Source organism: Columba livia, chromosome 14, assembly GCF_036013475.1.
Source record: "Columba livia isolate bColLiv1 breed racing homer chromosome 14, bColLiv1.pat.W.v2, whole genome shotgun sequence".
NCBI lineage: Eukaryota > Metazoa > Chordata > Aves > Columbiformes > Columbidae > Columba > Columba livia.
In genome coordinates this window covers 1,131,278-1,152,883 of record NC_088615.1, presented here as the reverse complement: position 1 = coordinate 1,152,883, position 21,606 = coordinate 1,131,278, and the positions used below count along the sequence as shown (strand labels likewise).

Below are 21,606 nucleotides of genomic sequence, written 5' to 3'. Positions count from 1 at the left end.
CTTCTCTCTTAAGTCCCAGAAAGCAGAACGAGAGCGGGAGACGAGGGGCGCCTTGTGCTTTGGGGCTCGTGGATGAAAGGGAAGCGCAGGCGGTGCAGGCCGAGCTCAGGGCTGGGGCCGGTGCTGCTGCTGCCACCGCTCTCTCGGATTTTGACATCCCCTGCCCAAGCAGGAAGGCCATTGTTCAAACACCGCCTGCGGTGTCTGGTGTGAGCGGCTGTGGCTGAGGTGCCTGTGCCGCGTTCCTTTGGCTGCCCTGGCAGGTTTGTTCTGTGGGGGCAGCCGTGCAGCCCGGGCACCCGTGGCTGGACCAGGGAGTCCTGTGGTCTGTGGCCACATCAGTGGTGGCTTCTCAAGTGGCTCCTGATTAGGCTCTTGGGTCATGTCACTTGGGGACCCGACCAGCCTGTCGAGGAGCAGATGCTGAGCATGTCCTGCCGGTGCTTGGGGACACTTCGGGTGGGAACAGGCTGATGCTTCCCCTTGCTGAAGGCAGAGAAACGCTGTCACAGCTGTGTCTTTGCACGGCTGGTGTCTGCTCTCAGATCACTGCTTCAGCCTCTTGGGTTCTTCCTTTTGGAAACAACTGGTTGGAGCTGGTGGCAGCAGAAGGGCTGTGGGGGGTCTGCGCAGTGTGCCGGGGTAGCTTGGGGCAGGGAGCGGGAGCCTTGGGTCCCTGGGGTGTCTGTTGGTGTTAGTGTTCAAGCCTGCATGTCTCTTCCTATAATACCCCCCCTGATGCAGAAATAAATAATCTCTTATTTCCACTGCAGAACTGGAGAATCAGGAGTCGAGGGTGTCCGAGATCCACAGCCTCGTTCATCGGCTCCCAGAGAAAAACAGGCAGATGCTGCACTTGCTCATGAACCACTTGGCAAAGTACGTTTGTGACTGATATGTTTTTCTCTCCTTTTTCCACTTCCTCTGAAAGTTAGTAGTGGTAGAAAAGTTTCCCTGTGTGTGTGCAGTGTTGAGTCATATCTGGCTGGCAAATAACTGGAAACCTGGGTGAGAGTGAAACGAGGGCTGGCAGACGGAGCGGGGCAGGAGGGACGGGGGGACTGTCCCCGCTGTCCCCTGTGTCTGCTGTCCCCTGTGTCTGCTGTCCCCCGCCCCAGCCCCGAGGCAGCAGGAGGGTCCCAGTCGCTGCTGGGAACATGGCCCAGCTTTTAATGGCGTGGTAATGGGGTTTGCCTGCCCGGAAGGCAGAGCGGAGGTTAAGCTCCTCGCTGGGTTTCAGATCAAGCCTAGTATTAAAGGCCTAAAAGCTATTTCTTGGCTACAATGGAAGACGATTCTCAGGCATATTTTCTGCCTCTATGCAACCTGATTAATCAGTACTTCTTGGTCACCTTGAAACTTTTCAAGGGCAAAGGAATAGAATTTTTTTGCTTTCAGTGATAGAGCTGACCTATGATTTCCCATCTTCTTCCTGCTCCTGCAGGTTCCCATGGAAACCTTTGATTAGTGTTTAAGAAATGAAAGCATCGTGGGTGTTGTGGCGGGCTCGGGGCTGCGGGGTCGTAGCTGCCCTCGCTGTTCACACCGGTGCCGCGTGAGCGGATCGGAAACCTGGGGAATGAGTTAATCGGCAGAAGCGTTTGGCAGAAGGGCTGGGAGGACTTGAAGTTATCTGTTTAAGAGAGAAAATAACAAGTGATACTTGAAATAGGCTTAAAAATGACTCCAGATGCTTTCTTATGGCAAGGGCCTGTATCTGTTCCGTGGACTCCCTGTCAAGGCTGTTAAAAAAAACAGAGAGCTGGTTTAGATCTCGGTTTCAAGACCTTCTGTGTTTACAGGCTCAAGCCAAGGGCCAGGCGGTTCCAGGTACTCCTATCGGCCAAATATGTGCAAAGAATCTCATAACTGCTTAAGTGCTTTTCATTTATAGGAAAACCTGGTGGTGTTTGAGTGAGAGACGTGGAGAGGGGAGGCGGATAATACAATGGGTTTCATGCTGCTTTAGTAGGGAAGGAAGTAAAACAAAACACAAACAATGAGCATAGTGGTGTGTGCTATATTGGGAAGAGAAACAGCTCATAGTGGTTATTTAATAGGGAAAAAATTATCTCGGAGAAAGGCAGGAAGCTGAGGAGTGAGCGCCTGCCCTGCTGAGCCGCCGGCCCCGCGCTGCTGGGGGATCCTGGCCGCGCGGTCCTGCGCTCCCGGCATCCCCGGTGGGTCCTGCAGCCCCGGCAGCTCTGCTGCTCCAGCCAGCGCCGCGGCTCGGCCAGGGGAGCCTGTGCCGGTCCCTTCCAACCAAACTGTTCTATGACCACAAAGCCGGGTTAAAGACTTGGTGGTGCAGCAGAGCTTTCCGTCTGCAGCAGATGTTTGCAGGGAGGGAGGAGGTGCAGAAGCGCCGGGGCCCGGGGTGGGCTGTGCGGGGGCTGCTCTGCGCTGGGTGTGGGTGCTGCCCCGTCGCTGCGGGGGGAGCCGGGACCCGGGCACCCGTCCCCAAACCAAAGGGCCCCTCCTGGCGCTGCGGCGCGGCGCTCCTCGCAGGGGATTGCCTCCTCTGCCTGGTTTTTTTAAGTTATATATAAATAATCGAGATTTGCATTTTTATCAGATGAGCTAAAAGCTTCTTCTCACAGTTTTACTGTGGAAATCTGTTGTGCTCAAAGCAGAAAAGAGAGAATGAGAGTCTGTCCCACGTTGTCTTGTATCTCTGGTTCTTTTGGTTGGTGTTTTTTCTTGCCTACTGAAAAGGGACTCAGGGCTCCTGGTGTGGTGTGGGGCTGAGGTTAATGACAGCAATAAAGCCGTGCTAACACCGCCGATACATTAAAAAATGGCAATTAGCACAAATATCAGCGGGGATAAGTGCCTGGGAGGGGCTGGGCAGTGCCCTCCCCTGCAGCCGGGGGAGGTGCCGTGGGTGTCCATGGGGCCGGGGGGCTCCCCACAATCCGCCGTGGGGCCAGAGGGGCTCCTGGGCATGTCCCTGCATGGGGGGACAGGGGCTGGGGGAGAACAGAGCGCGGGGACAGGCACGGGCAGGGCGGAGGGAGGGGAGCATATAAATAGACATTGAATTTGATTTCTGCCCCTCGCTGTATCTCTGAGCCTATTTGCGCTGCCTTCTATCTCGTGTTCAGGCGTCCAGGCAATTATCCGCTGTGAAATACCGAGTGTGAGCAATCTCCGTCTGCTCCCTTCATCGGGAGCGTAATGCTGCGAATTTCCTCCTCTGCAGACCCCAGTTCCAGTGAAACTCATTATTACGATATTATTCTTTGACCCATGAGTAGGTGAAACCTTTAATTTTCCTTCCTGGGACTTGTTCACATTGTCAGGAGTCCTGTGATAAACCCAGTCGTGATTTACTGTTCCGGAAAGAGGAGATCGCTTTGTTCTGGTGTTTTTCCCAGCGGATCTCTGCAGGAAAGCCTGAGCACCCCAGTCCGGGCCGTCCCCGTAGCGCCGTGCCTGCACCTGCTGGTCCAACAGGCGCGGCTGAGGATGCTGCAGCTCGGGTTAGGGAGGCTGTGGATGGTCTTCAAAATCGCCTGGTTTCTTCTGTCTCAGGCCAGGACATCCCATGTCTTTTGAAGAAGCACAAGGCAAACCCAGCACGGGTCTCCTGTTTCTTGTGGCTGCTCAGTTACCAGAGTTACTGTCACTTAGTCCTTTGGACCCTCGGAGCTTTTGGTGTTTGCAGGGATGGCTCAGGACATTGCTTCTCACCCCCCGCTTTAAAATTCAGACGCTTTCTCCAAAACTCCCTGCAGAACTGATGCCAGGAGACATGGTGAGCTTGCCATGTGGCACTGGCCCTCGCCCTGTGGGCTCCCGCTCCCCTGGTCCCTTCTCCAGCATCAGTTTTGAGCAGCCTGTGCCCACCCTTCCCGCGCCTGTCGGGCTGGAGCTCCGCATGGCTTGGAGCTCCTCATGCTGTCTTCAGGGCTTGCTTTCTCTTTATTCCGGGAGTTTTTCCCCGCTGTGTCTAGCCGGGAAGGGAGGAAAGCGGTCCTTGCCGGTGCTGTCCCGCTGCACGTCGCCTAGCAACGTGCTGCTCGCGTGCTTCTGGTTGTTTAGCTGCAGGTATCTCCTTCTGGCCCAGCACCTATCTCCAGGAATGCCTATGCCGTACTTTCAAATGCTTTGTTATCAATAGAATGGGCTGGCTCTGATTAAACACATGTCTTTTTTTCTCTGCCAAACGAGTTAAAGCAGTTTGGAGCGGAGCAGGGGTGCGCGGTGCTGCCGGCGCTGTGCCCGCGGCGCTGCTGGCAGCGGAGCTGCTTGCGGAAAATCACCATTTTTGTTAGTGGAGCTGCAATATACTCCCTGTCTTTTCTTGTCTTTTAATGTGCTTTCTCATTAAGTAGTAAATAATTTATAGGTGTAGAGCAGGAGGATTTTGCTCTGATTATCTTTCAGGCATTCAGGAATTATTTTTTTGCATGGACATAATTTGACATCTGAGCCTTGCTTTGTTCTTGCAGCAGCGAGATCCAGGTTCTCTGCAGATGGTGCTGTGTGGGGCTCTCGAGCCCTCCCATGGCTCTGCATTGCATCCTGTGTCACGCTGCATCTCTCGCTGCATCTCTCGCTGCATCTCTCGCTGCATCTCTCGCTGCATCTCTCGCTGCATCTCCTGCTGCATTGCTGCTGCTGCTCCCTGCATCTCTCCCTGCATCTCTCCCTGCATCTCTCCCTGCATCTCTTGCTGCATCCCCCGGCCCGAGGCGCAGCAGGGCTGCCCCTGCCTGTGCGTCCACTCCTCTCCTGGCAAAAGGTCAAAACAATTAAGGAGGCTGCAGAAGAAAAGTGCGTACGTGTATTTAGCAGAATTAATTATCTTTAATCGTTCACAGCTGCGGCCTGGCCAGCAGCGACTAGTTCCCTTTGGTTTTGCTGCGGTGGTGTTTTCTAGTTTACGTGTTTTAACCAACATGATAGTGATTGCTATCTCTAGCACAAATTGTTTTCCACTTATCGGCGCAGATGGTTTCCATGGGGTCTGCAGGGCGGCTGCTATTGGCCACAGCCCAGAGATCCGGCAAACCCCGCTGTGTTGCAGCCCGTCGGTGGGACCGGGCAGGGGTGCACGCGCAGCGAGGCGTTGGGGAGGGCGCTCTGCAGCACGAGGGGTTCTTGGCAAAGGAGAAGGAGAAAAAAACCCTCCAGGTCTTTTGCCTAAAAATACAACCCGCTGCTTGTTTTACTCCATGTGGGGCAGCCCTGGGTCGTGCTGCCTGCCGTGGTCCCCGGCAGCGGCGCGGTGCTGGCCCTGCCATCTGCAGTGCTGGCCGTGGCATCCTTGGCGCCGGCCCTGCCGTCCGTGGTGCTCGGCGGCTTCTTCAGGAGACCCAGCGAGGCACCTGTGCAGGACCAGGGGCAGCTGCTTCCCCAGAAATGTGCTTTTCTTCGGGTTGTTTTCCCCGAAGGTGCAGCCGGTGAGGAGGCTGACGCCTCTTGGCACAGCAGGTCTGATTTCATCCCCGTGGCAGCTGTTTATGCTGCTGTCTGGTAACTATTCATTTGCTTGATTTATGTATTACTTCCAGTAAGTCATTCTTGTCCAGGACGTTCTGGAAATTTCCACTAGCCGCTGAGGCCTCTGAGATGCACTTCTCTTGTGCTCCTCGCCTGATTTGGCTGCCAAAAGCAAATAGTGAGCGAGCTCCCCTGACCTCCCCGGCCGGGCCGCCATCCTCCCGCGCTGCCGCCCGCTCGCCGTGCCTGGGAAATGATGGGGCTTTAGCCTGGCGCCTGTTTCTGATCCCTTTGGGTGAATCCCCAGCAGTTCGAGTGACCCAGAGGACCTGGGTGCGCTGGTGGCAGCAGAAGATTCGTCACGCAGGAGGTGACTCCTCGTGGGCACGTTCTGCCTTGCGGGAGCTGCAGAATCCCGCCCGGGGCTCGTCTGTCCCAGGTCTGGCTCCTGCCAGACATTTTTTTCCCCCCGCTTTCCTTTTTTCCCTTTTCCTCATCCTGTTTTGTTTCTGTGCTTTGTGTCTTGGTTTGGAGCATCGAGTTTGGAGCTGGTGAGCGCCGGTGCCTGCGGGTCCATCGCGTGCTGGTGTGCGTGGAGCTGCGTGTCTGGGTATGTGCGCTGCCTGCACGTACCCTGCGCGGGCAGGGGAAGGGGGTGAACCAGCATCCAGAGTAGGGGAGAAGGAAAGTTTAGGCTGACCAAGCTAAAACCAAGACAAAAGCATCCTTGGTTTTGAAAATACAATTCTAAGCAACTATTTTAAATCATCCTGTTCCCAACTGGAACCAACGTCCTCCGAGTCTCCCTCCTCCATCCAGCCGGGCTCTGTGCAAACTCCGGGGTATTCTCAGCAGTGCATGGGAGATTGCTCTGCAGATTAGTGTGAAATCTTCGTGTGCCCATCTTGCCTGGCTAATTTAATTAGAGCGTTTAACTGGAACCACCTGTGGCTCAGTGGCAAGACAAAGGCTGCAGAGGTTCGCAGTCCCCTGGCAGAGCCTCCGGCCGGGCTCCCCCGCACCCGGCGCTAATGAAATCTGCATGTGTTTGCCGTAACGTCTGCCTTGTTTTCTTAGTTTTTGCATTAGGCTCCTGAAGATGATTTTACCTTTGACATAATTTGTTAGGGGGTGTTTTTTTCAACCAGGGAGGTTTGCAGGGAGGAAGGAGCCTGCGCTGTGCCTCCTCCCGCTCCCTGCGGGAATCCCCTGTGGTGCGGGTTCAGATCCTGCAAAGGCAGCACTGGAGCGCGGTCGGTGGGTGCTTGGACCTCCCCGGCTGCTGCAGGCGGTCTTTTGGATGGTCTTGATTTGTTTGCAAATGGCCCGCATCCATTTTTCTTCTGCTGCCACCAAGTAACCCACCGGATTATTGACAATGTACCAGTAGCTCAGCTCCTTCCTCCATCTCGAGTTGGGAGCGCGTTACAGCAGCAGCACAGCCAGCGCGGTCCCGAGCTGCGTTTGCAATTAGCAGCGGCAGTAACGATGACGCTGGGAATGCATTTGTTTGATTTCCCGGTGTTTTCTCTGCTCATGGTTTGCAGCGAGGGAGATCCTTCCTCACCTCAAGCCCGTGCTGGCGCAGCAGCTCGGGTGCGATGGAGCGGGTCCTTATGGAGCAGTCATGCTCCAGAGGTGCCAAAGCCCCGTGGGACAGGGGCACCTCCTGGGGTGTGCTGTGTTTGAGGGGCTGGTGACACTCCAGAGCAGGGATGTGGTGTTGATGGGGTGTGTGACTCCTGGGGACACGGTGTTGATGGGGTGTGCGGCTCCTGGGGACACGGCCCCGGGATCACCAGCCCCACCGTGTGAAGCGTGAGGCCGCTGCGTGTCCTCCCGCCCCGCCAGCTCCGGCTCCCTCTCACTCTTCTGGTTTTGTTTTTAATACGAGATTCTGCAGAATTAAAAAGAAAAAAGACACGAAAAAAGCTGTAGGTGTTTGCTGTGCTTTTGGGGCTGGGCTTCTCGTAATGTGTAAATTAGCAAAAGGCTTTGTTCTGCTTCTGCAAATGAACTCTTAACCTCCTTAGCGGGGTGGTTGGTAGATGAGCAGTTTGCATTTTCTGGAAGCTTTTTCTTCCATCCTTCTCCAAAATGTCCTTATATTTTCTGAAGACCGCGCAGTTTCTACCCGGAGAGGAGCGCAGTTCAGAGCCTGCAGCATCTCCCTTGTCAGGTTTTTGCCAACTCCCGTGTCTTCGTCCCGTGTAAGAGTCATTTCTCTAGATACGATAACAAGTGTGTTGAAAAGCTTACATCACCGATGCTGGGCGGCACATCATCTAGCAGCAGGGAACGTGGCACACGCTGGGTTTTCCGTGGCGTTTCGGTGGTTGAACATCTCTGCCGAGCCCCCACGGGGCGGCCGGGACCTTCAGGAGAAGCACCAGACCTTTGGTGTTACCCAAGTGTGAATCCTCGTGGGCTCATGTTTGAACTTTACGTTGTTGGATAGAAGTTGTTGATAGCACGTAATTATCTGGATTCATTTTAATTGTTTATCACGGTGAAACTGAAACTAAGTACAGAAACAGGTTGAATCTAGAGTGAGCAAAAGATTTCCAATAAATAGCTGGCGTCTCCTCCATCCCCACAGACAGAGTGGGACTTGGACATTTAATGAGAGCTTCTCTGGGTTGCTCTTTATGCTGAACAGACCCAATACTAAACCAAATCCACTTGCATAGATTTCAGTCAAATGTTGTTTCAACAGTGGAAAAGAGAATAGAAGTCACCAGCGCCAAGGTGTCTTGGAGCTGCGGTTTTCCCCGTGGCGCTGGGGTGACCCCCGGCCCCAGCTGGACCGGCTCCTCTGTCCATCTTCAAGTGACTAAACCACCCGTCTAGTCGAGACCTGGACTTTTTGTAACTACACCAAGCTTAGAAGGATATATGTTTAAAAATGCTCTTCTGAGGTAGTTCTGCGTGCTGTGTTAAAGGGCAGGAAGGGCATCGGGTGAGCGGGTTTGTCTGCGCGTGACGGGATGCACAGAATTTGCGGGACTGTTCTTCCAGTTGTTGGGCAAACCCTTGTTCTGCTGGCCAAGATGGGACAAGCATTTACCTGCTGTTGTTAACCATGACTTTAATTTAGTCTACAAAGCTGGTTATTCCTTGATTCTCCTTTCCATTTAAGCGAACTTTTTAGGAGTTTGGTGTCTTGGAGGGAAGGGCACTAATCCTGCGTTTGTGAAGTGAATATGCTCCAAAATACCTCTGAAGTGGAAGAAAAAACGTCAAAAACCCTGCTTTGTTACTCTTCCTGTGGCTGACGTATTTGTATGAACACGCAGGTGGACACGAGGGTATTTCTGCCCGTTCCCCGCGGTCAGGCTGTGCCCGTGGGCTCTTTCCCGTGCTCCCGTGGGGCTGCAGCGCTGTGGGAGCTGCGCCCGGTGCTGGTTCCCGCTCCGGCAGCGCGTTGCCTCTGGCTGTGTTGTCGGGAAGGCTTCGGCAGGTCGCTTTCCACCGCGGCAGATCTTCCAAAGGACGTAGCCCCGCTGGCAATGCACGTTTTCTTATTTCGGTGTGAAAGCTTCGGTGATTTCTGTTTGCAGTGGCAAACACACCTGTGCAGCGGGGGCTTTGATGGGGGCAGCGGGGCTGGCAGCGCCTGTGTGCAGGACGGCTCTTTGGGTACAATAATAACTATTATCATAAGAGGGTTTGGTCCCTGGAGGGTGCAGATCCGCGGTGGTGCTGGGTGCTGCGGAAGGGTGACGGTCTCGGCGTGCGGTGGCATTGGCACAGGGGGCAGCATTTGCAGCCTGGGCAGCTGCTGTTGCAGCTCTGTCCCTGGGGACGTTTAGGGCGAAACCCCCTTTGGCTGGCTGTGTTCTGCAGCGACGTTCTAACATCAAGTCCTGGCCGTGCCCCTGGCTTTCAGCAGGGCGGCAGTGGGAACCGCGGCGCTGCTGACGCCGTGCCGGGGCGTGGGGACCTGCGGCCTCGGGCTGGGGCTTGGCGAGCGGGTTCGGGATCCCCCGGGATCTCACATCAAGCTCAGCTTGCCCTAAGCCAGAGGTGATGGTTTGGAAACCAAGGTGACTTGGTCTGAAAAACCTGAACCAGAGGAGTGTTGCAGCCCCGTACGTGTTTTCCTTGCAAGTCGCAGCACGTGTGGTATTCACGCTGATCAGGCTCACAGATACTGAACTCCACGTTTGGCCTCTGCATCTGCTCGCTGCGATATGAGCGCTTATTTTTTTTTCCTGGGAGTGAACCCAAGCATCCAGCTGTGGCCACATTCACCCGGGAGAAAAAGAGAGTCTTGTTGGAGCAAGTCGAACCGCCCAGAAACAGAGCAGGCGCACGTTTCGTCCCAGCTGAGCCGGGAAACCCGAGAGCAATGCGGCTGCTTGCTGAAAACCCCTTTAATTCTAGACGTTGCATCTGCAGGTTTTTTCCGAAAGTTTCCCCTTGTCTTTGCTGGGAGTTCTGTGTATTTCCCTGGTGATCTGCCCTCCTTTTGCATCCGCTGGCCTCCATCCGCATTCCTCGGCGCTTGGCTCTCCCCGCTGCACGGCGGGGCGGCCGGCCGCGGTGCTGTGGGTCTCTGCAGAAGGCTCGTTGTGCAGCCAGTGGTGCCGTGCCCACGCTCCCGGCCCCGTCCTGCGTGCCGAGAACATGCAGTGACCGCACGGCAGCGGAGCGAGCCCAGGCGCTCGTCCTCCCCCGGCTCAGCCTCCTCTGGCCCTCGCAGAGCTCCCCGCATCCAAGAGCAGCCCGAGGAGCGCCGGCACATCCAGAGCCTCGTGGACGCTGCAGGATAAGCGGCGGTTGTGCGGTTCGTAGGTGGACGGTTGCAGAGCGTGCCCCGGCTGGGCGGTGCGGCGGGCTGGTCGTGCTCCCCGTGCCCGCTCGCACGGCCGCTGCCCGGCCGGCTCCCCAACGTGTGCCTTGTAAGAACCCTTAGCTAAATGCACAACTGACAGGCGTAGCTGCCTGGGACACCAGCAGTTAGTGCCACAGGTAGAATCTCTTTTTAACATGACACAGCCTTTTTGGTTTTCTTGCTGGGAGCAATGGGTGGCGTTTGTGTTCACAAGGGCACTTGATGAAGGATTTCATTTTCCAATCTCCTCTGTTTCTGATATTGTAGGAGGGAAGCTTTGATTTTCACAAAATCTGCTTTTAGTACCTTGAAATATTTCCATCATTATTGTTATTAGTCTTATTGTGAAACTCAAGCTGTGTCTTTCCTGACCCAAGTTTGCTTTTGACAGAGCTCAGTGCTGGGTTCTGTGTGTGGGTTCAGGAGTGACACAGATGCCATTGAGCTGTGGCAGCGCGGAGGTGACTGCACGGATGGGCTTGGTTGTGGTGTCCTGGGGGGCAGCCCAGGCCGCTCATCAGCTGCAGCCCAGTTAAACTCAGCGATGTGCAGGGATGACTCGAATGCACCCAGGAACATTTCCCAGAACTCATTAGATTTTATCCCACAAACACCACCAATTGTGTGCGCTCGCAGCCGCCTGCTCTCTATCCGGCAGCGCGTGCCACCCAAATTAACTGGGCGGCAATGGGGGAGCTGGTGGGGCAGGGACACCGGCTGCGGGGTTTGGCTCCAATGAAAGCAGCTCCTGGATCGCCGGCAGCCTTGCTGAGCCTCTGCCGGGGCAGGGAGCTGCCGTTCTCCCCCAGACGAGATTTCCTCTGCGAGTTGGCGGTGGGAAAGCGGCTGCTGCTCGGCTGGGTCCTGCAGTGCAGGTTTGTCCAGCAGATCCACAAACCCACACGTCACCGCCCAGGGGACGCTGGATCCGAAGGTGCTGCTGTTGCCCAGCGTGCTGTCAGCATGCGCTGTGCTTTTTATCCTTCGTTCATGTCTGGAGTCAAATGTAAGTGTTTATTTGTCACAGACTGCCCAGAGCAGCTTCAATGATTTTGAGGATCGCCAGCCCTCTGCATGACCAGCTTTTCATGTGAAATAGAAGCTCTAACGAGGCTGGCAGACATGAAATGTATTTTTACCTGTTGCAATATGAATTAGCTGTGTTATTTTCCATCCTATAGGGTCTTGTTAGGCCAGCCTTAACAAGCACTTTGTTTTCAAAGACTCGTCCCAGGCATGGAAATAGAAACACTCCAGCCTTTGGCTTTGTTCCCGCTCAGATGCCTGTTTTCTCAGAGGTTTTTCTCTGAGTCAGAGAAGATATGTGAACCAGTAACAGCACTTTGGCTGAGGCTGCTGTATGGAGGTGTTCAAAAGACACGTAGAAGGGGTTCTTAGGGACGTGGTTTAGTGGTGGACTTGGTGGTGTTGGTTTAATGGCTGGACTCAATGATCTTAAAGGGCTTTTCCAACCAGATTCTGTGTTCGTTTTACATATAAAATACAACCAGAAGAGATTCCAGGCACAGAAAGCAAGCGTTCTGTGGGAGCTGAGCCCTGGAGATGCTGCCTGGGGAGGTGGCCAGTGCCCGGTGTGGCCGGGTGCTCACCCCGGTAACAGCACAGACCAGCGTCCGCCGCGGCTACATCATCCCCCTGGTGCCAGTTCACAGCCCACACGTCTCAAGTTCGTATGATTTTTGTCGCCCTCGGCTCTGTCTGTGGCATGAAGCTGCAGCTTGGTCCCCAGCGCTGGGCTGGTGCTGGGTCCCGCCGTGTTACTGGGAGGACTGGGCAGCTCCCACCTGCTGCACCCCAACATTCTCCACTGCTCCTGCAATACAGGCTGCTTTGGAGGCTGCTGGAGAAGTAAATGAGTTCTTTAATTGGATTTCCATGAAAATAGAGATGAGCTGTTGACCAGGCTGAAGGAACTGAAATCGTTGGTGTCTGTCCAACCCGAGGCCCAGCACAGCACATCGCAGCCCCCGCTCCGCCGCCTTTCTCCTCTGTGACTCGATGCCGATCGCAAGCCAGCGCAACAAAGAAATATTTACTGTTCCTGTATGCTTTCTGTGCACTGAAGCTTGACTACCAAGTACTCTGTATTAAATTATGTTTGGTCATGCCAGTGATTATACAGTATCCAAGCAACCCAGGCATAATCTAATTTAACACACGACACAGATTTACTCCACTCCTGTTCTCCTTGTTTTTCTGGAAGTGAATGTAAAGTGAGCGGGTGTGCAGGGACATCCCAGGAAACACGACCTGTCCCTTCCCTGCAGGGACACGCTCCGCTCCGTGGGAGCACCCGGCCCGGGGTGTCCCCTCGGGGTGTCCCCTCGGGGGGACAGAGCTGTGTGTCCAGCTGCTTTGGCTGGATGCTTGCAGGAGCCAGCACATCTCCGGGTTTGCACCCGTGGGTCATGTCTTCACGGAACAAAGTCCCTCTGCAGGGTGGTTGGTGACACGTTGCTGGGGCAGCTGGTCCCTGGGCCGAGGGCTCCGTGGTGTGTCCTGCACTGCCGGGCTGATCCCAGAGACACGAAGGAAGCGTCGTGTGCTGCGAGGAGGAGGAGGAACAGCCCAGAGTCCCGAAGTCGGCGATGGCACAGCACGTTGTGAGCAGCGAGCAGGAGCGGAGATGTTGCTGCGCACGTTCCTCCTTCGGTTGTTGATTCCCAGCTCCTGCTTGTGCTGGAAGTGGCTTCTGCAAAGCGTGGGAGGAGAGAGAACTGAAAAAGGACCCATCTAAATTAATATTAGTGCAATTGCTTTCAGAATGTACCAGGGACCAGAAAGAAACAGCAGGTTAAAAGGAAAATGCAGCAAATACTTGGAAACCTTCTAAAGGGCAGCTCAGGAATGGCACTAACAGTGCCTGCCGAAAAGCACCAACATTAAGCACCCTTTGGGAGGAGAACACATCATCCTTATAAACTGCAGCATTATTTTCTAGTACAAAGGAAGATGAAGAGGTATAATTTATAGTAAATTATCATGTGGATAATGGATGTGGAATTTGAAGGATGCAAAGGTGAATCATGTTTTGTAGCATAGCTTTGGTAGCGGAGCATTGTGAAGCTGCTGCTGGAAAAGTACCCGTGGTACGGACCAGGACGTCGGGGGCCACCAGACCCACACGGTCACCGAATCCCCCCCCACTGCACAGACTGAACGCGAACCCAGAGGAGCTGGGTTCTGGGTGCGGGGGGTTCCCCGCACGGGCGGAACCGGCGCCGCGGGACCGTGTCCTGTGGGGAACCATTAATAGTCCAGTCTGAAATAATTAACAGGACCGTGCCCAGCTGCTTAGCTGTAATGAGTCAGTGACAATGCAATTTATTAGAGTGATGTATTACATGGTAACGGTAATGAGAAATGGAGGGACCTAATTTTGCGAGACTTAGATCAATTCGGTTGTTTTTTTATAAATGAACATTGTTTTACTAACCACAGAAGATCATTAAAATTATTATTTTATTAGTACTTTTGAAAAATATTTGAACTACAGCTGCGTTTTTCAAAATCCAAATAGGAGCACGTGAACCTGTGTCTGAAATAGAGATATTGTTGCCATGTAAAAATGTCATTGGCATTTGTGAATGTCTTGATAAGGAGCTGGGTTGGAGTTGGGGCAAAGGTTTGAATCTCTAGATAAGTAGGAGGTTTTATCCTGTAAGTAAGAAAGTTTTTTCCTGAGTAAGAATTTGTTTCCTGTTGGACTTCTGCCCTTCTCTCTGCTCGGTGAGGTCGTGATCTCCCAAAGGCAGTTCGGTTCTACCCTGCCAGCTCTGCTGCTCGGGCAGGCTGGTGGCAGCAGCTGTGCCCGGCACTGCGCCAGCAAACCATCAAATCGTGGAGCCATCAAATCGTGGAGCCATCAAATCGTGGAGCCATCAAATCGTGGAGCCATCACATCTTGGAGCCACCAAATCGTGGAGCCATCGAGCCATCAAATCACGGAACCATCAAATCATGGAGCCATCGAGCCATCAAATCGTGGAACCACCAAATCATGGAGCTATCGAGCCATCAAATCATGGAACCACCAAATCAAGGCGCCATCGAACCATCGCTGCTGGCACAGGGCTCCCTCCTCCTCTGGTATTGCTCCTGTAACCGGAGCCTTTCCCGGGCAGCCCGTCTCATTTCTCAGACACTCGCGATAAAATATTCGGAGTTTCCTGCCAGCGGGACAGTTGTGGGTAAGAGGCCCCATGGAGCTCCCGAGGGACTCTGGCCAGGACCTCTGCACCCTTGAGTTGTGCCCCAGGACTCGGTGGAGCCGACAGCTCTGTGTGTTCTCCAGGGACACAGACCGGAGGGGACACTTCTTGCCTGGACAGGGGACAGGGCTGAAGCTGCTGTTGTGGGGGAGCGCAGCCAGTCCCGCGGTGAGGAGCTCCTCTTCTGTCTGAGGGGCCGTGCGTAGGGATGAGGAATGAAGAGTTCTTTGCTGGATCAAGTGAGATTTGGATAAAAGAGGATGGAAAGGATCTTTTCTTGTAAGCCAGCCCTAGCTTACACTGCTGAAATAAGCTAAACATGCACGCAAATGGGCTCTGTGGTGTCTTGGCCATCAGACAGTAAGAAAAGCTCACGGTGATAACTTTTTAGGACAATCCAGCAAGATCTGAGTCTCAGCCTCACTTTGTGCCAGGCTGGTGTGTTTGTCCAGAGAAAAAGGGAAAGAAAGAGTAAAGGAAAGAGACACTTTAAAAAACCCCTGGAGTTGAAATGGTGTGATTGCGCTGGCTGAAGTCATCGAGATTCCTGCTTGAAGAAGTCGGGAGAAAACCACGGGAGTCGTGGGGACGGGGCTGTAGGGCTGTCACGCACGCCCCGGTGTCACCCGGGCACGTGGCGTCGCTTACGTGTCCTCGTGTCACTCCAGCGTGTGAGCCGGCGGAGCCGCGGGCCCGCAGGGCTGGTCTGTGCCTCACCGGCCGTCTGCCCCGAGCAGCTGGGTCCCGGCGCTGGCAGCGGGACGTGGCGCGGGACTCGGGCTGGGCCGGAGCAGAGGGCCTGCCCCAGTCGGGCTCCTCATGCTTTGCGCCAGTAAAACCAGTGGCCAGACTGGAGCTTCTCCAAAGTCACCCCGTCCCCAGGCGCCCAGTCGCACCAGGTCCTCAGCACGGGCCGTGGCGCTTTGTTGAACTGATCTGCTCCCACTGGGCTGCGGCACTTGGGACATAAAAATAGCTGGAGATGACAGGGAGGAAGGCTCGAGTGTCGAGCAGGTGTCTGTGTCGGGTTCCTTGGTGGGCCGGGAAGGGCTCGTGTGCCCGCAGGAAAGCCCCATTCGCATCCCAGTTTGGTTGGGCTGGATGCGGCTGACCTGTGGTGTGGGCAGAAGCTTAAACGGGTGAGAAGGAGCTGGATTTTGGAACATATTAGGTCACTCATTCAGTTGGAGAGCAGCGTGTGTCAGAGGTCCAACAATTTGTTTTCAGAAGGGTTTTGAGCATTAGTGATTCAAGATGTTTTCCTGGGAGTGGTTTGCAACCCGAGCCTCGGCGGCCAGCGTAGCGTGGGGGTTTTGCGGGATTAGTCAATTCACTGAGGCTCAAAGGTCTCGTGTAACACAACAGTTAAATTTGTACTTTTCCACATGGCTGAGCCTTCAAGGAGCTCACCAGGAGTGTGAGAAGTGTACAGAGCGGTGTGAGGTCGGTGCCAGCTGTGACACAGGCACCGGGCTGCGAGGGCTGCTCTGAGAATTACTTCTGTCACCTACTTGTTTTTTCTTCTTTTCTTTTTCCAGAGTTGCAAATAATCACAAGCAGAACCTGATGACTGTTGCTAATCTGGGTGTGGTATTTGGGCCAACGCTACTCCGACCTCAAGAGGAAACAGTTGCTGCCATTATGGACATCAAGTTTCAGAACATCGTGATTGAAATTTTAATAGAGAACCATGAGAAGGTAATGGCTTTTCTTGCTTCTTTCAGTGCCGTTAATTTATGAAAATGAGTTTGTCTGTTTTCATGAGCTGCAGCTTCTCCAAAACGGACAGTTCTGGGCGGTAGTTGTGTAACCAGCACTGCTGGTAACCAGCCTCTTTTATGGCCATCTCAGTGTGAGTCGGCGTGTCCGCGTCGCCGTTACAGAAATCCCCCTTTCTTTCCCTTTTGCATTAACAGAAATTTGTCCTTAGTTTCAGAGAGGTGAGTGCTAAAAGAAACCAGTGCGAGGTAAAGGCCTAGGTTGGCTTCCTGCTTTTCTGACTAAATCCGTGTTTATTCAAATACCAGCTCTATCCGCAATGCTGGTCTCCTAAATCACGCTGCGTTTGTGTTTGTCGGCGGAGGGACGCTCTTGTCTGTCGGTGGAGCGAGGAGCTCGCTGGGGCCGTGGCGCTGGCCGTTCCCCCGCAGCTGAAAAAAGGACGTTTTCTTCTAAATTCAAACAGTTCCCTGTTTGCAGTCTTTTCTTTTTCTGGTTTTGGTTGGAAAGACTTAATTAATTTGTGCATTCAGGCTGCAGATAAAGCAGCAGAGGCAGGGTTGTCACTGCGGGGCAGGCTGCATCACACCTCTGGGCTTTGCTGTGGGCGTCTGGAGCGGGTTTAGGGCAGGTTCAGGGCAAGGCTGAGCCCCTGGAGCAGGTTTAGGGCAGGTTCAGGACAAGGCTGAGCCCCTGGAGCGGGTTTAGGGCAGGTTTAGGACAAGATTGAGCCCCTGGAGCAGGTTTAGGGCAGGTTTAGGACAAGACTGAGCCCCTGGAGCGGGTTTAGGGCAGGTTTAGGACAAGATTGAGCCCCTGGAGCGGGTTTAGGGCAGGTTTAGGACAAGACTGAGCCCCTGGAGCGGGTTTAGGGCAGGTTTAGGACAAGATTGAGCCCCTGGAGCAGGTTTAGGGCAGGTTTAAGACAAGGCTGAGCCCCTGGAGCAGGTTTAGGGCAGGTTCAGGACAAGGCTGAGCCCCTGGAGCGGGTTTAGGGCAGGTTTAGGACAAGGCTGAGCCCCTGGAGCAGGTTTAGGGCAGGTTCAGGACAAGGCTGAGCCCCTGGAGCGGGCAGTGGGAGCAGCAGCCCCGGGACACGTTTTTTGGGGCTGCAAAGGGGCAGTGAATGTGCAGCCAGCGGGGACAGAGATGGTGTCTGTTTTGTATATTCTTGGAGAAATTGCTTCCATGGGCACATAAAGGCCATGGTGCATATTTAGGATGGACAAGCTGTTTTCTGCTCCTCTGCATGGAATGTAATGGTAATGACGGCTTAATGAGGAGCTGCTGTGCCAGGGGACATGAGAGCAGCGGTGCCGAACCCACGGTTGTTGGCAAGGTCCAGCAGACAAACCCCCACGGAAGCTCGTGTTGGCCTTGGATGGTCACGTCACCTGTCTGTCACCTCTGTGTTGGCACAGGGGAGTGTTGGTCGCCTGTCCCTGGTGCCGATGGGCTCTGGCTGTGCCCTCAGCATCACGAGTAGCTCGGCATCCCATGATCGCGGTTTATCTCCCTTCCCTCCCGGGCCTTTATAGAAACACGTCTTTAGACACTGATATTTTCCTGCGTGAGCCGAGTCTCTTGCTGTGCCAGCCTTCCATCGGTTACATGTGTGGAGGAATCGGTGACAGCTTTCTGGGGTGATCACGCCTTGGGGGGCTGCGGGGCTCGGCTCTGCTCCCCAGCCAGTTACAGCTCCTACCCAGCTGTCCTGGCGTTTTGCTGGTTCCCTCTCCTTGGAAGTGATTTATGGCACCAGCAGGAAGGTGAATCTGCGAGTTAGTCATGTATATTTGTCACCAGTTAATTCCGTGGGCGGGGGTGCCTGCTACCCGAGGTGCTGGGGTGCAGCCTGGGCTGAAGCTCGGGTGCTGAGCCGCTCTCGCGGCGCTCAGGGGCCGGGACTGTCTGAGGATGCTGTGAGTGAAACGCCTGTGAAGCCCCGTCCACCTGTCTCCAGGGCTCTCGGGAAAAGATGCTGGGGAGGAGGGAGATGGGACAAGGTAACTCCAGGAGGGGAAAATCTCTTAATGCAGCGTTAGTGCCGGTTCAGCTCCCGCTTTAGGACTGTTTCGTTTCAGTGTGTTTCTTAATTTGAGCTGATTGGAGCTCACTGAAGGTTCCCCACTGGGGCTGCTGTAGGTGATTAGCAATATCCAAGTTGCCTGCGCTTTGCTGCTGGTGCTTTGTATTGTTTTACACTGGTGACTCAGACACTGCTTATGATTAAGTACATTTGCAGAGAAAATGTAATTGATTTGAATGGCTCCTGGCAATCAGCAGCTATCTGGTGTTGCATTGTATTTCCCCAGGTAAGTGGAATGCCTCCTGTCAAAATGACTGTTGTCATTGTGTAACCAAAATAAAAAAAGGCAGGCGTGGTGATAACATCTCCTGGTCTGAATAACCGCTGGCAGGTTGTTTACAGGCGCTTTGGCGGTTTGTCTGGTTGCTGGGAGGGTTTGGGGAGGGCCGGTCAGCGGTCCCGGTGTTTGCGGTCACGCCACCCCAGACTGGGCTCATCCTCCACGGACGTTGTCCCCGGGAAAGACATTCACCCCAAAGCCAGGAAGTGTCAGAGGAGGATGCTGTGGGGTACGGTGCCCATCGTCCAGTGTATTCACCCATGAACGTGGACTCGTGTCCCCTTCGGCGATACCTCTGGATTAACGTGTGCCCCGCACACGATGTTTCCCACGTGCAATTTGCAACCATACTCAGCAAATCAGGGACTTTCTGAAGGTTCCCGGAACAACTAGTAAATTATAGTTTGCTCTTTGTTGCCAGAACGTCCGACACAGACCATTAAACCCTACGTGTAATCCAAAAAACTGAATCATTTTGGGAGATTTAACAGGTTTCCAGGTCTCGGATCCAAATTGTTTGTTATACTCACAATAACAGCAGTAAACTCTGATATGTTTTTAAAGCTTCCCAGACATGTTCTCCTGGAAATGGAGGCGTCGCAGCCCTGGCGCTTGTCTTGGCAGCTGCGGCTGGGAGCTGCGGCACGTCGGCTGATGTGCGGTGGGTTGTACGGACACCAGAGCTCCTGGACATGTGGGATAGCGCTGGGATGAGTGTCGGATCCGGGACTGGGGAGGAGGGGGGGCTGACTCCATTCGCCCGACAGATGTTCCAGCGCGGGAAAGGGGAGCCCCGAAGGAGCCGAGCGGAGCACGTTGCCCGGCTCTCACTGCCGCGCTGCCCAGCGAACCAACTACATGTCAAATTGACACTTTATGAGATTTATCCCTTAGCAATTGGCAGCCTGTTCTGTCTGTGTTTGTGAACATTAAGGTAATGTGTTATAAAATATATCCTGATTATATATAATTATATGGAGAACATTGTTTTTCTCCTGTGGGTCTGGATGTTGCCATGACAGGCAGACCAAGAGTGCATCCTATGCAAAATATATAAAGATGCTGTGCTGTGTGCCTGGTTACTCAAGTGACTGCTGATTTAAAAACTGAAAGTTAGCCCAAAGTAATACCGAAGTATTATTGCATCTGACAGTTGTAGACGTCCATCCATCCATTTTCTTCTCCAAAGCCTGAATTTGTGTAGCTCTCTGGCAAAGGCCATTGTTCTGAAGAGTTACAAAATTAAAAGGTCGATTTAGTGGCTTGATGATGTTCCCTCCCGATGAGGAGTTGCCCAAGTGAAACGTTAATACAGCCAGTGTCGATGACGAATAGGAGATGGTTCGTGCAGGGAGTTGCACGGACCTCAGTAGCCGGTAAGGGCTGACAGACACTGCAGCCAATGACCTCAGCACCTCGTCTTGGTTTTATTCTTTTCTGTTGTTAGCTGAAACATTTAGTGATGCTGTGGGCAGTTTTAGCTGGTCCTCGTGTACGACTTAGTCCCACAGACGTTTTGAACAGCACAGCAGGTCCTTGCTGACCCGGTTCCGCGAGCGGGTCCCGGTGCAGCTGTGCGCAGGTTCTGCGGCGGAGCGGGGACCAGGGCCCGCGTGTGCCGCTGCATCCCGGCCCCTCACCTGGGCAGGGTACCTGCTGTGTCCACTCGCATCCGGGAGGCTTGTTACAAACAGCCTTTCAGCTCCCATGCAAGATGAGGTGCCGCTGGGTCTCTGCTGTTTTGCAGACAGGAGGAGGTTGGTGTGGAGCCGCGAAACTGCCGCTTGCATCAGGCCGGGCGAGCGCGGCACGGCTGTAAATGTGATTTATGAATCCTGGCTGCTTCTCTCCCACTTCAGCTGTTAAACTGTCTCTCTCTCCCCATTAATTGGACTGTGTGACTGGGAGAGCTATAACACAGGCTTGTGCAGTGAGGAGCATGTCTCAGCTATTCTTGTTATATTAAAAAATGAAACAAACCTGAGAAACTCTCCTGTGAAGAAGAGTGGGGGTTTTGCGAAGCGATGTCTGAGCTGGGAGAGATGCAGCAGGAGGTTTTGGTCCAGCAGAGCTGGTTTTCTTTGCTGATGAAGAGATCTGTGCTGTTTCCCGGTGCATGGTAACAGCAAAGCATCTACAATGGGCTATTTATCTTACGGTTCTGGGGGTCTCAGACTCCTCTCTCTGTAGACCTCCAAAATCACCGTTCTGCTTTCTCAAATGTAGCTCTTAATTGACTTTTCTCCATTGTGAGTGGCTAAATGTAGCCTGTGTGCTTCGTACGGCTCCGCGGTGGTGGAGAGCGGCTGTTAGCAGCCCCTCGTCCGCCCCCCGTCGCTCCTGCGCCCCCGCGTCGCTGAGCCCGCGCGGTGCCGGGGCTGAGGACCGGCCTGGGCCATCTGCAGCGTGGCACCGGGGCTGGGTGGGCGTTCTGACTGGAATACAGGGTTGGTTGTGATAAGCTGCGCTGTGTAAGATACCAGGCACTGGAGCTTTTCAGTGGAATTGTTTCATAATGATGTTCCAGCTGTGCTTAAAAATGCAAACTCCTTATAAGCTGAGGCTGGTTTTAGTCACAGAGTTCATCATTTAACAGCACATGTATCTTCTCTTATTAAAGAGCAAAAAGGGAAGTGGCATCCTGGAAGTTTATTTTCAAGTGTACTTGGGGAAATCATTGCATAAAATGCGATTCATAAATCTATACTTTTATCTTGCTTGATTTATATATTTCATTATATTTCCCGAGTAGAACTTACTATTGAAAAGCAATTTGAAAGCGAGAGCATGTCAAAGCAGGCAGTGGCTGTGCTGGGCATGGGGAGGGAGCCCAGGGTGGGCCAGGTGCCCCTGGGCCCATTTTGGCTCCTGGTGCTGAGGGTCCTGCCCGGGAAAAGCTGCATTTAGCACACAGAGCAAAGGGCTTGTGAGCTGGGTGAGCCCCCGGGACAGGCACATGAGGCACGGGCAGCTGTGTGGTGTTCCAGCACGGTGGGCAGCG

The 21,606-nt window shown here is 53.9% G+C and overlaps 1 protein-coding gene across 3 annotated transcripts in view; it reads left to right on the top strand.

The window, feature by feature from the left end:
• Positions 1-21,606, top strand: part of ARHGAP26 (Rho GTPase activating protein 26) — a 126,924-nt gene that overhangs the window by 70,428 nt on the left and 34,890 nt on the right. For all 3 annotated transcript variants that reach the window (XM_065029410.1, XM_065029409.1, XM_065029411.1), the window contains exons 17-18: positions 774-879; positions 16,056-16,215. In XM_065029410.1, coding sequence (XP_064885482.1) covers positions 774-879; positions 16,056-16,215 — 266 coding nt within the window. The remainder of the gene's footprint in view (positions 1-773; positions 880-16,055; positions 16,216-21,606) is intronic.